Genomic DNA, 15,937 nt, shown 5'->3' on the forward strand with positions numbered 1-15,937 from the left:
CAGGAATCAGCGGTTAGAAGAAGAAGCTATACACACGTGACAATGTTTAGTACACGGCCACCAATACCACACTACAAGAAGAATCGTGTAAAACCCAGTAAACCCAGAGATTATTACTTGTGACAATTTACAAAATATATGGATATGAGAATGTGTATACAATATAAATAAATTAACAATCTCTTATATTTTCTAATTTCACTAAACATTTCATTAAGTTTCGTGAACATTTTTATTAAACATGGACCTTTATGTTCATTAAAAACACTTTTTATGCTATTGCATGCTCATTTGTTAAATGTAAGCAACTAATTTAGACGTGCAAACTGGGTGCCGGTGTGGTGAGAAGTTCGAGCTCGGCCAGATTCGGCTCGAAGTCTTTCATCTTCGGATGCGGCGCCGCGCGCGTTGTTACAAAAAATGTCGCGCACACCGCCAGGCGAAATGGGGTCTTGCGAACCCAAAGCGCACGACCGCCCACCCGCAATGACGTCATTTTTGCCGCGCGCACCTTCGCGCTCATGCGGACGCTTCGAGTATAAACAAGGCTTGAGCAAGAGAGTGTGTGTGTGTGCGCACGATCGCGAGTGAGCAAGAGAGAGAGAGAGAGTGTGTGTGTGTGTGTGTGTGTGTGTGTGTGTGTGTGTGTGTGTGTTCGAGTGTGTGAGCCAATGTGCATCACGAAGCTCAGTGCAACTACAAATTTTCATTTTTTTGCTACAGTTTCATCGAAGTTAAGTCCCATTGTCCACATATGTGGACATCAAATTTAGCAGCCTAGTAAATCTTTCCTGTTACAAAAGTTTGTCAAATGTGCATGCCATTTTAATCATACAACACTATTATGCATAACTTAACAAGAATCAACAATGAAATGTTATTACATTTTTTACCTTGTGGACGTTTTGGTCTGATGTGCCTGTGTGACATTTCGCCTGTGTTCTCCGCCATCTTGACATTATTTATGTTAATTTTTTTTTTCTTCTGACACCACCAGATGGCAGTATAGGTGTCCGCGTTTGTGAAAAACATGTTCCAGTTACACAGAATTAAGTATTATGCTGCACCAAGCGGGAAGGAAGTCGACCGGAAGTTGAAGCCGGCCGCGTGCCACCATCTTGTTGCAGAACTTCACCTGCTGTTAGCATCCCATTGACTCCCATTCATTTTGGCGTCACTTTGACAGCGAATAACTTTACATCTGAGGCGTTTGAAGACTCCATTTGTCCATTATTTATTTCTAAAGAAACACGACAATGTATAAAATGCTCCATTACCTTGTAGCTTACGTTATGGCCCAGTAAAAACTGTTTTTGTAAAAGTAGGCTAACGGTTGCGTCATAACCACACGACTCTCTGTCGCACAGTAGAGAGATTACCGTATTGACGGGAGGAGAAGCTGGCAATCGGGGAGACATGGAGGCAAAATGACAAAATAATTAATCAGAATACCTAGCAAAAGTTTCTCCTGCTCCTAGCTCATGGACACCTCCTACTCACGATCTCCGTCTCTGCAAGATTCAGAAGGGAATGATTCAGATTTATCATGCCACAGCCACTAGAAGACAGACGGGTTGCTCACGTCACATCTACGTCGTCAAGCTCGGTTTGAGTCTGCGCGTCAGGAACGGAAGTCCTAAAAAATCGCTGAAAATGGGCTTCACTTGCCTCAATTGAGTTCCAATGATGACTCTGTCCATTTCTTATACTGTCTATGTGCTGCACACAGCCAAAAATGTGATGTCCACGTATGTGGACACGGGGTCGTAGGAGGTTAAGTATACTGGACGTACATAACCACTACTTTTCATATCTCTTATATCACTTGCTTGTGTAGTACACCTATAAGCAGAAGCAGAACTGTGATTGTATAGTGGACACTTTAAGATAATATACATGTGAAATGATCAAATAATCAAATAAAATATATATTGCATGTCTACATATTGATCTATTGGGTGAGTGGCCTCCAATCTGTGTCCTGATCACCCTTTGAGGGTTTATTTTTGCGATAATGACCAACCACATTATCCCTTTCTTAAACTGTTTATTTGTAGTTTATTGTGGTCTTCTGCATTATTACCTCTTCAAGTGGAACAGATACATAGGCCTGCTTAGCTCCAAAGAGTGTGTATCAAGTTGGATTTCTACCAGCCATCTGAGTCTTTAATCAGCAGTATGGCTGAAATCCAGAGTAAACAAATGAATCTACTGCAAGACTGAATATCTGTAACACCCTCCGCAAAACCTGTGGTTAACCCTGGCACTCTGAGAGAGCATGCATGGCCCGCCAAATATTATCTAAAATCTCTGTCAAAGTCATTTGCAAAAACATAAATCCCAGACAAAACCGTGAACTTGTGAACAGCTGTGACGTTAGTTAAGAGGCATTTGACTTTCTGACTAAATGAATGGATGTTACAGAGAAACCCATTATGGCAGCGTTCACACTAAATGGGTCAGTACTGTTGGGTGGGTATATCTGTGTGGCACACATTTCTACACTAATACCTCCCCCTCATGCTCACCAACCCTGACAATGATATTGTAATCTATGACTTGTTTCCTACCTATATGCCCTCATTTCAAAACTGTATGTGTCCCCCACTTACTCTGGTACTTACCTGTTATATCATAATGTTCATTCTTTATTCATCACAATCAGGCCAATCACTCTTCCTATAAACTTTTGAACAACTTCTGTTATTATATTAAACAGAATGACAGACCTACTTGCACTGAAAATGTCAAAAGCACTCAACAGGACCAAGACACCCAGATTCAAGCGTCATTCCTGGCCCTTTTACGAGGGTCGGGATGCAGTCAGGTGACCTTCTTGAAGGTCCTGTGGAGCAAATAATGTAATCATTTTAAGTGTGTGTACATGTGGGCTGTTTTTTTTTTTTTTTTTTTTTTTAGTAAACCATTGGATTTGATTCTGGTATTGAGGAAAGAAATGGAGTTTGTTTTCACAGCACCTTAAATAATCCTCTTATTTGTGTTCAACCAATGAGGGAAGAAAGAAAGAAGGATGTCAGAGATTATCTGCCTTCCCTATCAACTAGCATTAACCCAGTGCAGATTACTGCAGTTTTTGTCATTATGAATACATGGCAGGTATTAGCATGTGCTAAGACTGCACCCTTGTGGCAGCAAAAATCATTTCTGTGGTTGCTTTGCCTTGAGATAAACCGAGATGCTAAGATCAAATTTAATCAGCACAAAAGCCTCTTTTTTTACATCCTACCCCTGGAAATCTTTGAGATTCAGGGCATTTTTAAGAGTGGCCGTTTGGTTTAATCATTCACTCTGGATAAAATGAGTAATTTGCTGTTTGGAGAAAGCTAAAGTTCTTCAGACATACTAGCAGACCTTCCACTCTTGAAGCTCTCCATATGTATTTGAATGTAGAGCTCATTGTGCTTCATCGCACCCCACTTATACCTCCCCTGCTCTAGCCATCAAACCACTAGTCAAAGTTTTCCACTTGACATGAGACTATCCTGTGTCTGTGAAAATTACACTAGTAGACAGGTGTGATGTTAAATTGCTGAGAAAGAGGAGCACTAACAGTTAAGAAAATGTGCAGCATATAAAAAAAGTATATTTGGTAGTGTTTTTGAGACAAGTGGGAGAATATCAGAGAGTGATAAGAGGGATGTGGTGGCAATTTAGATGTTATTTTAACTTCTCAATTTGTTTGGTTGGAATATTAATTACGGTTGGTCCTGAAAAACAAATTGAAATACAAAATAAATCAAGGGATTTATAAACATTGTGCTTATTAAAGTTATTAAATAGTCAATTAAAGGGAAAATAATGAAAATATAAGTAAATGTGCATTTCATGCAAATAAGTGGGAATGCATTTCTGACTCATTTAACATTTTAAACAAAAGGCTTTGAACAATACCAGCTCCTCTGTGATTTTAGGAATGCACAAATGTCTTACTGGAAAGGAGACGGAGGTTGTGGCACTTCAATAAATTCCTTTGTTACTTAAGTTTTCATACAGTTAACCTTTGACCTTCACATTAGCACATAGAAGCAGTCAGTGGAATAATGGTAATCTTTTAACAGGCTGATGCTGAGCAGTGATGCCAGATTTATAGTCTCATTGGTTGGAAAAGAGCCTGCAATAAAAGCACTTGTCCATTAAATATAACATGTGACTCTCTTGATAATCTCTTTGTCTATAAATCCTTTGTGTGAGTCTCAGGAAGAGACTCATTATGAACTGAACACTGAAGTAGTAGCCAAATTGTGTCATTTAATAAAGCACACATTGCATTCTTAAAATGCCAGAGCTTCTAAGAAAAAGCATAAGAGACAGAGCAAATGTGTAACATGAATTCTCTATGGCAGCTAATGGAGATATGCAGTCTTGCAAATAACACCATACTAATGTGACACAGTACAATACTTTTAATGAGAGCAAAAACAAATAGCAAGGATTGTGTGAGAAAACATAGCCAGAGTCTGAGTTTTTCAATTGATTGATTGGGATGATTCATAAAAATAAATAAATAAATAAAGAGTTATGTACAAATCTTCAAATAGCGTACTAAAATTAAACATTTTTTTTTTAATTGTTAGGACTGTATCTGAAAGTTATTATTATTGTGCAAGGAAATGTACAAGCAAATGCTGGCTGTCTCACAATGATTATTGTCATTAAATGAAATAAAGAAGATTTATAGCACACTCTGTCACTGTGATTGTATTGGTTTATAGGATTGCTAGGCCTTGTGTAATGTCTGTGGTACTCAAGATCTATGCATACAGATTCCTAACAATTAGGTCAAAAGGCTCTTTATAACTGGAATAAGCATTGGTTGGCTCACAAATAGCCTAACCTCACTGTTAAATCAAGGTCATGCTTTCATGGTTGATGAACACTGCTTTGATGTGAGCATATGCTAAACCTGAAAAACTAACAATTTCAGTTCAGGGAAGACAGAGCTGTTTTCTTCACCAGTTATGTTATTCTGGAGTGTACTGATGACAGTGGCCACCTTGGCACGACAGATGTTTTGGAAATGTTTTGCTCACATCTGCCTCACGTGTGTTAGTTAGCGAAATAGGTGTATGTAAATGCATAATACTGAATGCCCATGTCTCAGCCTACTGTATATCACAGAACGTACTCGGTTACTAACGTAACCTCGGTTCTCTCTAGAAGAGGGAACGAGTACTGCGTAAGATATCTTACGCTAGGGGAAAATCCTTTTCCGCGAGATATTGAAGCCAAAAATTATCCTTAATTTTGTAATAATGCAAAACGCGTTGCAGCAGCAATGCAGACATAGGCGAGACAGCTCGCGCGCCTATTGGCTGCTCTGCGGCAACTGCAGCAGCCTATCGAGCGAGGCCTGGCGTGACGTCAGACCCAATCAGGGCACTTCGCGCCCGCTGCGTCACGTCCCGCCGAAATGGGCGTGGTCTAGGCCTTTAAATATCGCTCGCAGGCAGCTATTATCTGGTTTTTCATCATCGAAGCAACCAGAGCGTGTGCATGCACGGCAAGATACGCAGTACTCGTTCCCTCTTCTAGAGAGAACCGAGGTTACGTTAGTAACCGAGTGCGTTCTCTTACGAGAGGTCTCTCGTACTGCGTAAGATATCTTACGCTAGGGGACCCAATGTAAAACGCCGTGCATGCTGAGATCTGACACCAAAGACCCAAGGGCGAAAGCCCGGGGTACATATAGTGCACAATCACTCAGGGAACTCACAGGGAGTCCGGGGAGAGGGAGGGGTGCAGCCTCACTCTTCCACATATAGCAGAGTCGATGGGATGCGAATTTCATCATACAGACAGGGCGGGGTACGGCCTGAACTGATGGGGAAATGTGGGTCTTACACAGTTTGCCCAGCTTTATACTGTCGAACATTGAGCTGTGCTCAGCAGACGCAGCATTCTGAGCTGATCGCATCAGGTCAGATAATACTGGTAAATTTAGACCGACAGCAGCCTGGCCTGCAGGGCGGGAACCTCTAGGTTATAAAACCTTATAAATGTAGACGGGGAGGCCCAGCCTGCCGCCATACAAATATCTTGCAAGGCAATCCCACTTGACCAGGCCCACGAAGAGGCCATGCCTCTCGTGGAGTGCGCTCTGACACCCAATGGGCACTGCATGCCCTTGGAAGCGTATGCCAGCGCTATAGCATCAACTATCCATCTGGATAGGCTCTGTTTCGACGCGGCTAGTCCCTTAGAACGTCCGCTAAACGAAACAAAAAGCTGCTCCGTCTGTCTGAAAACAGACGAGCGAGACACATAAGCTCGTAATGCCCTGACTGGGCAAAGGAGGCTCGCGTCTTTTTCCTCATCAGGGACCGGTAGGGCTGACAGGGAGATAACCTGCGCCCTAAACGGTGTGTTGAGGGATTTTGGAACATAACCGTGCTTAGGTTTGAGTATAACTTTTGAGTCATTGGGCCCAAACTCCATGCACGCCGCGCTCACAGAGAGCGCGTGCAGATCCCCTATGCGCTTCACTGAAGCGAGAGCCAGCAAAAACACCGTCTTGAAAGACAGGTGTTTCAAATCGATTGACTGTAAAAGCTCAAATGGCGCACCTTTCATGGCTTCCAGAACCGTAGAAAGGTCCCATACGGGGACTGAGGGAGGTCTGGGAGGAATCAGTCTCTTAGCCCCTCTAAGGAAGCGGATGACTAAATCGTTCCTTCCTATTGACTGACCAAGCGTTGTTTCTGAGAACGCTGCTATAGCCGCCACATAAACTTTGAGCGTGGAGGGGGCCCTGCCCCCATCCAACAGCTCTTGTAGGAAGGAAAGCACCTCCGTCACACCACAGTTTGTGGGTGACACACCACGGGCTGTGCACCAGCCCGAAAACACCGACCATTTCGAAGAATAGAGTCGTCTTGTAGACGGAGCTCTAGCCTGCGTGATCGTGTTTAATACTCCTTTAGGGAGTCCAACATGTACCCGTTGATGGCCCAGACATGAAGGGACCATAGTTCCGGGTGAGGATGCCAGATCGAGCCGCGGGCCTGTGAGAGGAGATCTCTCCTCATTGGTACTGGCCACGGGGCAGTACTTGCTAACTGCATCACGACTGGGAACCAAGGTTGGTTTTTCCAGAACGGTGCTACCAGCAGTACTGAGCATCCTTCTTCCCTGATCCGTTCTATCACCTGAGGCAGGAGAGAGACGGGGGGGAAAGACATAGAGCGGGCGGCGGGGCCACACATGGGCCAGCGCGCTCCTGCTCTTGGAGAAAAATTCTTGACAGTGAGCGTTTTCTTGAGACGCAAACAGGTCCACTTCCGCTCTGCCAAAATTCTTCCACAGCAGATGGACTGTCTGTGGGTGTAGAGACCACTCGCCTGCCGGAACATTGTTCCTGGACAGTCTGTCCGGTCCTATATTCAAGATCCCTGGCACGTGCGCTGCTCTGAGCGAGCGCAGGTTGCACTGAGCCCATACCAGGAGGCGTTCTGCCAGCCTGTACAGTTTCTCGGATCTGATGCCGCCCTGGCGATTTATGTAGGACACCACAGACATGTTGTCCGAATGGACCAAGACGTGGTGACCTTTTATTTGGGGACAAACACGCGTCAGCGCGTTGTCTACTGCCAGCATTTCGAGGCAGTTTATGTGCAGGAGCTTCTCCCGTTCTGACCATTGGCCGAAGAACGGTCTGCCCTCGAGCAGCGCTCCCCATCCCGAGGTGGACGCGTCCGTGGACACCACTTTCACCCTCGAGGAAGTCCCCAGGCTTACACCTGATTGGTACCAGTCGTTCGCTTTCCAGGGTTTCAGAGCTGTGACGCACTTCTGATTGACCCTGAGGCGAAGCAAACCGGGTGCCCACGCTTCGCGTGGGACTCGCGCTTTCAGCCAAAAACTGCAGCGGGCGCATGCGGAGCAGGCCCAGCTGGAGCACTGACGATGCTGAGGCCATGAGACCTAGCATCTTCTGAAATCTCTTGAGCGGAACAGACGCGCCGCAGCGAAAAGAGTTCGCTGTGCGTCGAATGTCTACCGCGCGCTGTTGTGATAGTCGCGCTATCATGGATAGTGAGTCCAGTTGTATTTCTGTATTTGAAAATACGCGTCTTTCAGATCTATTGACACAAACCAATCTCCTTGGCGAATCTGCACAAGGATTTGCCTGGTCGTGAGCATCCTGAACTGTCGCTTCACAAGCACTTTGTTCAGTTGCCTTAGATCTAGTATGGGTCTGAGACCCCCGTCTTTTTTCGGTACCAGGAAGTATCTGCTGTATAGCCCTCCTTCGCTCTGAACTTGAGAGAGAGGCTCTATGGCCCCTTTGCTCAATAGCTTCGCCACTTCGGCTCGAAGTAAATGTGCCACTTCTGTTTTTACCGTGGTCTCGACGCGCGCCACATAGCGGCGAGGGCGTCGGCGAAACTGTAGCGAATAGCCTCCTTTTATAATGTTCAGCACCCACTTCGAAACCCCGGGCAGCTTTGCCCATGCGTCCGCATGAATAGCTAGGGGTTGAATACGAAGCGCGCTCCGCTCGCTCAGCGATGGAGAGGCTTCGGAGTGCTGTAACACAAGCGTCGCGCTCGTGACATTTGAGGCATGGGGCGCGCTGATAACAGCGGGCAGAGTGCCCGCGCTCGACTCCTCTGCGGTGGTCAACCGCGAGGGGGAGGGCTGGGCGGTTCCCGTAGGAACTGTCATGTCTATGTGTGGATGTGGGCGCGGGACAGCGGGCACATTTACTACACTGAAAGCATCGTTCGCTTGAGTGAAGCGAATGCACGTTGGTTTCGTTTTTACAGAAACCGTGAGACATGCATAACGTGGTGTTAGTGGGCACATTCACCATGTTTGAAGCGCAATCGATCTGAGTCGATTCATGTGCGCGAGCCCTGTGTGACGGGCTGTGCTTGTGTGTAGAGATGGGCACTGGGCAGTGGGCATTCTTCTTACACATAAAGCACCATCGGCCGTGGCCGGGACACCAGAAAAATTCACACTTATGGGATTTATCTGGGTAGCCGTAAAAACGGCGTTTGTGTGCAGGCAAGCGGGTGACAGAACTGACTTGTTTACTGCAGGATACACTGGAACAGTCACATTTACTGGAACTGAACGAGCGAGAAGTTGCCATAGAAACAGAGAGCGTCAACATGCTGGCGTTTATTGCAGGCCTGCGTGCATTACAACAGGCTTGTTCACTGCAATATTGACATTTCCAGTCGCCTGAATTCCAGAGGGGAATGGGAAATGTATAGGAAAAAGGAGGTTGGTCCGTCCGCAGCGGGACCAGAAAAACTCCCTTTTTTCCTTACGCCAGTGACGCACGGAACACCATAGAAACGGTGTTTGGGTGCAGGCGAGCGGGTTGTACAACGCGCTCGTTGGCTGCAAAATACACATCTGCAGTCGCCTTTTCAGGGAACTGACAGAGCGAGCATTGACGGCATAATTTTATCTGCCGGTAGACCCGGGGATCGAACGCGGGTCTCTCGCGTGCAAAAACCTGAGAGTCTGCCACTGGGCCACAGGGGGAGACACATTGTAACTCAGTTAGCGCGAGTATTATAAGAGAGTGTCAACGTGCTGGCGTTTGTTTGCAGGCATGCGTGTATTACAACAGGCTTGCTCACTGCAATACTGACATTTCCAGTCGCCCGAACTTCAGAGGGGAATGAGAAATGTACGAGAAAGAGGAGGTCGGTCCGTCCGCGGGGGGACCAGAAAACGCTCTTTTCTCCTTTCGCCTTTCGGGGGGGGGGGGGGGGGGGGGAGCAGTCTCGGAGAAGGATGCCAGGTGAGTCCTCAGAGTCACCATAGGCAGTAACTAACTCGCAGTGAGGGCAGTCGCCGTCAGCGAGTGCGAGAGCTGCGTGATCAGGAAAAGGGGCGTCTTGAAAAAGACGCCCAGCTCTTTTAGTGCAATGGGAGTGTGTGTCGCGGCGGCGAGCACACACACATACATAAACACAGTAGCAGAGAAAGGATATAATGCCGGAAAGCGCAGCAGGAAGGCAAGGAAGGCGGCGCGGCCAGCGACTTCAGTGACTCGTCCCGCTGAAGGTGCTCTCTTTCAGACGGCGCGGCTTCTTATCCAGCTCCAGCGATGCGTGTGCTTCGCTTGAAGGATGAAAAATCAGATAATAGCTGCCTGCGAGCGATATTTATAGGCCTAGACCACGCCCATTTCGGCGGGACGTGACGCAGCGGGCGCGAAGTGCCCTGATTGGGTCTGACGTCACGCCAGGCCTCGCTCGATAGGCTGCTGCAGTTGCCGCAGAGCAGCCAATAGGCGCGCGAGCTGTCTCGCCTATGTCTGCATTGCTGCTGCAACGCGTTTTGCATTATTACAAAATTAAGGATAATTTTTGGCTTCAATATCTCGCGGAAAAGGATTTTCCCCTAGCGTAAGATATCTTACGCAGTACGAGAGACCTCTCGTAAGAGAACTTTTACCACCCCTCTTAGTTAAAGACAAATAAAAAAAAAATTCTTTCAAAAACAAAATCACTTTAAACTGGAACATTGTCCTGATCCACGAGGTCATTCTGTGCAATGATAATAGTTTAAATATGAGGTCATTGTTGCCATACCTCTGAGATAAAATGTTGCAGATGTATATAATGAGAAATGCTAAAAGTATTGCATATAGGCCTATTTGTGTTGATCAGAACAACCCTTTTTCAGCATCTGTTGAACAAGTAAAAAGGATAGATTTGGGATTAGAATTTTTTTAACTCCCAAGTTTAAATAGGTAAAACAACTGCATGGAAATCTTCTTCTTCTTCTTCTTCTTCTTCTTATTATTATTATTATTATTATTATTATTATTATTATTATATGTCTTCAAAGGCAAAAATTGCAAGAAAACTGCCGGACTTTTATAAATAAAACTTTTATTTTAAAAAGCGTTTATACTGTTTCCGGGTTTTATTGTATAACTTCCGGCTGGTTTGTTTTGGAATCGCAGAGTTTGCGAAGTGATCTGACGTCTGACAGCGTTGGTTATTGGGTATTGGTTATTATTTTATCGTTGAGTAGATAATAATGTCAGGGGGAACTCGACTAGAAAACGCCAATCCTCTGATTTTTCAGCGATCAGGGGAAAGACTCCTAACTGCCACTGATGAAGATGAGGATGTAGCGGACCCCATCGATGACAGGGAAATCTTCGATATCCTTTCAAAATACGTTACATCATTTGGCTCTCGCTACACAAATGCTGTGTAAAGTCAGCCTTGTTGCTTTGAATTATCTGCCATGTTGAAAGTTAGGCTACTCTTAGCAAACTGCAATAGTTTAGAAGCCTCAATTTAAAGCGTTTTGAATACTTTGAGTCAGACCTTGACTAAATGATCACATCTAATCAGATCGATCAACGATCCTGAGCACCCACTGTCCCTCGAAGAACTGAATGTCGTGGAACAAATGCGCGTCAATGTGAGTCCGATCTGCGAGCAGTTTGAAGAGGAATAGACCTTTACACATTAATGAAATGGATACAATACTCTATCTGTCTGTATGTCTGTCTGTCACGTTCTTCTCTCCGAGTAGGTGAGTGATGAGGAGAGCACTGTGTCTGTGGAGTTCACACCGACTATCCCACACTGCAGTATGGCCACTCTCATTGGCCTGTCTATCAAAGTCAAGCTTCTGCGCTCTCTGCCTGACAGGTTTAAGGTACTTTAGTGAGCAGCCAAACACAGGCTTGCGTTAAGCTTTGGGATTTCCCATCTACAAGTCATTCGTTTTTGCCTTTTTGTTGTTAGATTGACGTTCACATCACACCCGGCACACATGCCTCAGAGGATGCAGGTAAACGTTTATTATAAAATGACATATTATGAAATGCATGACATATGACATGCATTATTTAATCAGGAATACAGGGAGGGGGTGGAGGGGGGCAGTAGTATTGTGAAATATTATTACTGTTTAAAATAATGGTTTTCTATTTGAATATACTTTAAAATATAATTTATTTCTGTGTTGCAAAGCTGAATTTTCAGCATCATTACTCCATTCTTCAGTGTCACATGATCCTTCAGAAATCATTATAATATGCTGATTTGCTGCTCCGTTATTATCAATGTTGGAAACAGTTGTGCTGCTGAATTATTATTATTTTTTTTATTTTTTTTAGGATTCGTTGATGAATAAAAAGTTTTTAAAAAAGAACCTTTTATAACAATATCTTTTATAACAATATAAATCTTTACTATCACTGTTTATCAATGTAACTTCTTTTAACAATTACATTTCTGACCCCAAACTTTTGAAAGGTAGTGTATATTGTTACAAAATATTTATATTTTAAATGGATGATCTTTTTTAACTAAAGAATCCTGAAAAAAATATTTAAAAAAAAATATATTAGGCAGCACAACTGTTTCCAACATTGATAATAAATCAGCATATTAGAACGATTTCTGAAGGATCAAGTGACACTGAAGACTGGAGTAATGGCTGATGAAAAGTCAGCTTTGCATATATATATATATATATATATATATATATATATATATATATATATATATATATATATATATATATACTTGTATATTACATACATTATACATGGCATATGCATTTGATATTATCTATTTTATACATCAGGCTTTTATGGCCCATTTAGGATGACATGGTGAGAATATGGAACTCACACAAGAAAAAAATACATGCATATTATTCAGTCCACTGAGCAAAACTGTAATTTTGTGCAGATATTGTTATCTTTATATGTACAAAACATTAGATACATTTCTGATAGCTTGTAATATAAATTATGAGATTTTTATTACAGTATGGCAGACCACTTTCCTAAAATGCATATGTATATGATTTGTTACTCATCTCCCAATAATGTTTTAGTAAGATCCAAGGTAATGTTATATAAGTATAAATATTAAGATATTAAACTACTTTTTTTATGATCAAAGCTCTGTAGTTTTAATTGTGGGTGGCAAAACGTATCAATGCACTGCAATGATGATCAAGAAATGTAAAAATAAACATTCCCCAACAGCCTGTTATATCATATTTGATTCATACATTAACATTATTATTATTATTATTTTTAAATATGCATGTGTAACCCCTCACCCGAGTCCTACTCGCCCCGCTCTGTGCGGGCTTCGAACACTGGTCTCCGGCGTGAGAGTCAGGCGCTCTAACAAGTCTGTTGAGATCAGAGGAGTGAGGTTTACTCGCACAGCCACTACTAGCTGGCCTCCGTTACACATGCATAATCAAATAAACAGAAAGTTCCCTCAGTCTAGAAAAGTTCATTTTTAAATATTAAAAGTTATTCTTATGTTTACATGTGTACTACGACCTGACGGTGGACTTTTTTAGAATTATACTAAAGGCCTTTTACTTGAACCATCAGTCAGTGTGCAGAAGGCATGTAGTAGATTGTGTGCATCGTGTTTTTCATATATATAGGCCTTACAAATCAATGTATCAAAAATGGTACAGTAGGCTTTATGAGTTAATGTAACATTATATTTTTTTTTATCACACAGCACCCTGTTGAGTTTGATCATATGTTGTGTTTTTTTCTCCTCCAGTCAATAAGCAGCTCGCTGACAAAGAGAGAGTGGCAGCAGCTCTGGAGAACTCTCAGCTTCTGGAGGTGGTCAACCAGTGTCTGTACACCAGAAGCATGTGATCAGAAGAAGCCTGTCGCTCTAGTGTGCTCCTTTGACACGTTAACTTGATTGAACTCCTAAAGGCAAGCCAGAGTTGTGTGATGATGATGATGATGATAATAATGTGAGCGCCTTGATCATTGTTGTTATTGTTTTGATTCTTTTATAATTATATTGTTACACTCACAGTACCAGATCAGGAAGACGGGTTAGTACTTATAAAGTGAGAGTTGAGCTAAAAAGGTGTCAGGAAAGGAAACCACAGTAATGGAGAACGTATGTGGAAACAGAATTCGTTTTTATGTTACGTGGATACAGAACGAAAAGTTATTCTGTAACCATGTCATATATTTGTGAATATGCACAAAATTACTTTTAATAGTAGTCTCATTTTGACATAGCATCCTTTTAGAGTTGTTTTCAAATACATTTATTATTGATCAAAATGGAGCATGTGTACAGCAGAAATAGTTTGGACTGCTTTGTTTTGTACCTCTTGTTTTTGCCAATAAAAAATTGAAAAAGAATTTTGTGAGTTTAAGAAAAAGTTCAAGCAATTACTCATAAGCAAACAATATTTTCCCAAGGTCAGTTGTATTGATGTTACAGCTATTTACTGTAATCTGATATTTTTTCTTGCATAAGCTTGATTGGAAGGTAACAATATATTTTTTTTTAAAAGGCTATAAATAAAATAAAACATAGGCCTAATTTGTATGCTGTGGTATAAATATTTCATTTCTCCAGATAAATCAAATACGGATTTACTGGTACATGGATATAGCATTATACATTATTATTTCATGGCTCTGTGGAATACTTGATTCTGATTGGTCAATAGTGCCATCCAGCGGTAAATTATTCCCAGATAACAACCGCTCAAAACAGATAACGCAGGCTCATCTGGGTTACTGAAGTTAGCTGTGCTTATATGCTTGCTAGGAACGGTTTTTCTTCGTACAAGTTTTGCATTTGGTGAGCAAATAAAATATTTAAATTCAGTCGAATCAATATTTTGTGTACAGTTATTTAATTATGCCATCCAGTATCGTGGACTCGCTCTCTCTTGTTTCATACAAACGTAGGCCTATCTGCTGCCATTTTGTGACTATTGTTTTGTACACTGTTATGAGATACAAACAGGTATGAATTTAAAACAGTTTAATCTGAAATCAATATATCTTATCCCCATAATTAGTTATGTGGCGAAATGCTGTGTAATAAGTGGTATGAATGACTGTAACTGTTATACCGTATCTCTTAAATGTCCGTTTAGTTTGAACTTGCCGCGCTACAACTGCTCTCACCGCGGAAGCTTTGCGTTTAAAGACCTAATAAAATATTTCAACTCAGATCAATATTTTGTGTCTAATTATGTACTTATGTGACAAGTAGTCATGTAATAATCGGGATAATGTACATCCAGCCGGTGGTTCTCTCAAAATAAACCCCTAAAGGTTATTTAGTAACCCCTTACTTAACTTTACACTAGACACTTTACAAAAGAGGTATGGTAACATCTGTAGAACTAGCTATTATTAACCTTCATCACAGACCATTGACCTTACACTCTGTTATTGCAATTTAACAAGTTTCTGACCTATGTTATAATTAAGTTATAATTTAAACTTTTTTGTCATCTAAAGGTTTGAAGATAATCCAGTCTGTCTAAGCTATAAAGGCAGAAGACAGTGATGATATACAGATACTATAATAAGCACAATATGTACTAAGCAGAGTCGATTTAGATTACACTTGGTTGGCTTTCAAGACATAAAAAGTGCTTTCTCTGGCATGCATTAAAAATGCATGATAGATATTATTTCATGTAACAGAACTCTTATTCAATAGTCTTTTTATAAATGACCAGACTAGCTAACGTTGCGTCTTTTTCTGTCCAGTCATAAAATACAGAACTTTCAAATATAAATGTGTGTTATCGTGCATCTATAAGTAGAAAGGACAAATGTCAGGTCACATCTTTGTGTCTCACAATCTCATTGTCTGAATAAAACAGTGCATTGTAAATGATGCACTGCATCAACTAACTGTGATCTATACATTTATTCTGACTATGCTTATGTCCAAGACTTGGTTATGTCTATTGCTCTATAAAGTGTTTCTTCATGGTTAAGCTGTTATATATACAGGCCTTGACATATTAGGTGAATTTTAGAAGCTAGTGGAGGCTATAAAAAAATCCCATTATTTTGGCAAGTCATTGCAATGCATAAACGCCCTCCACATAATAAGTCTGTGTGTAATAGAACTGAGTGGAGCCTACTTACCAAATTTATTCAAAG

At 42.1% G+C, this 15,937-nt stretch overlaps 2 protein-coding genes across 3 annotated transcripts in view; one reads left to right on the plus strand and one right to left on the minus strand.

The window, feature by feature from the left end:
- The window catches only part of LOC309492838 (uncharacterized protein), a 32,743-nt gene extending 24,851 nt beyond the window's left edge, over window positions 1-7,892 (minus strand). Inside the window, exon 1 of the mRNA XM_082161891.1 lies at window positions 5,421-7,892. Within this exon, the coding sequence (XP_082018017.1) occupies window positions 5,959-7,614 (1,656 nt within the window). The 5' untranslated portion in view covers window positions 7,615-7,892 and the 3' untranslated portion in view covers window positions 5,421-5,958. The remainder of the gene's footprint in view (window positions 1-5,420) is intronic.
- A 3,027-nt stretch (window positions 7,893-10,919) lies between these two features.
- Window positions 10,920-14,303, plus strand: ciao2b (cytosolic iron-sulfur assembly component 2B). Of its 2 annotated transcripts, XM_082158108.1 has the most exons (6): window positions 10,920-11,158; window positions 11,345-11,424; window positions 11,539-11,664; window positions 11,754-11,799; window positions 13,554-13,676; window positions 13,839-14,303. In XM_082158108.1, the coding sequence occupies exons 1-5, from the start codon at window positions 11,032-11,034 to the stop codon at window positions 13,652-13,654; spliced, it is 480 nt and encodes a 159-aa protein (XP_082014234.1). In that variant the 5' UTR covers window positions 10,920-11,031; the 3' UTR covers window positions 13,655-13,676; window positions 13,839-14,303. The 2 variants fall into 2 exon arrangements, with proteins under 2 accessions (XP_082014234.1, XP_082014233.1); XM_082158107.1 differs by having other exon boundaries at window positions 10,921-11,158; window positions 13,554-14,303.
- The last annotated feature ends 1,634 nt before the right edge of the window (window positions 14,304-15,937 follow it).

The sequence above is a fragment of the Leuciscus leuciscus genome (genome assembly GCF_965113295.1).
Source record: "Leuciscus leuciscus genome assembly, chromosome: 2".
In the NCBI taxonomy this organism is placed as follows: Eukaryota; Metazoa; Chordata; class Actinopteri; order Cypriniformes; family Leuciscidae; genus Leuciscus; species Leuciscus leuciscus.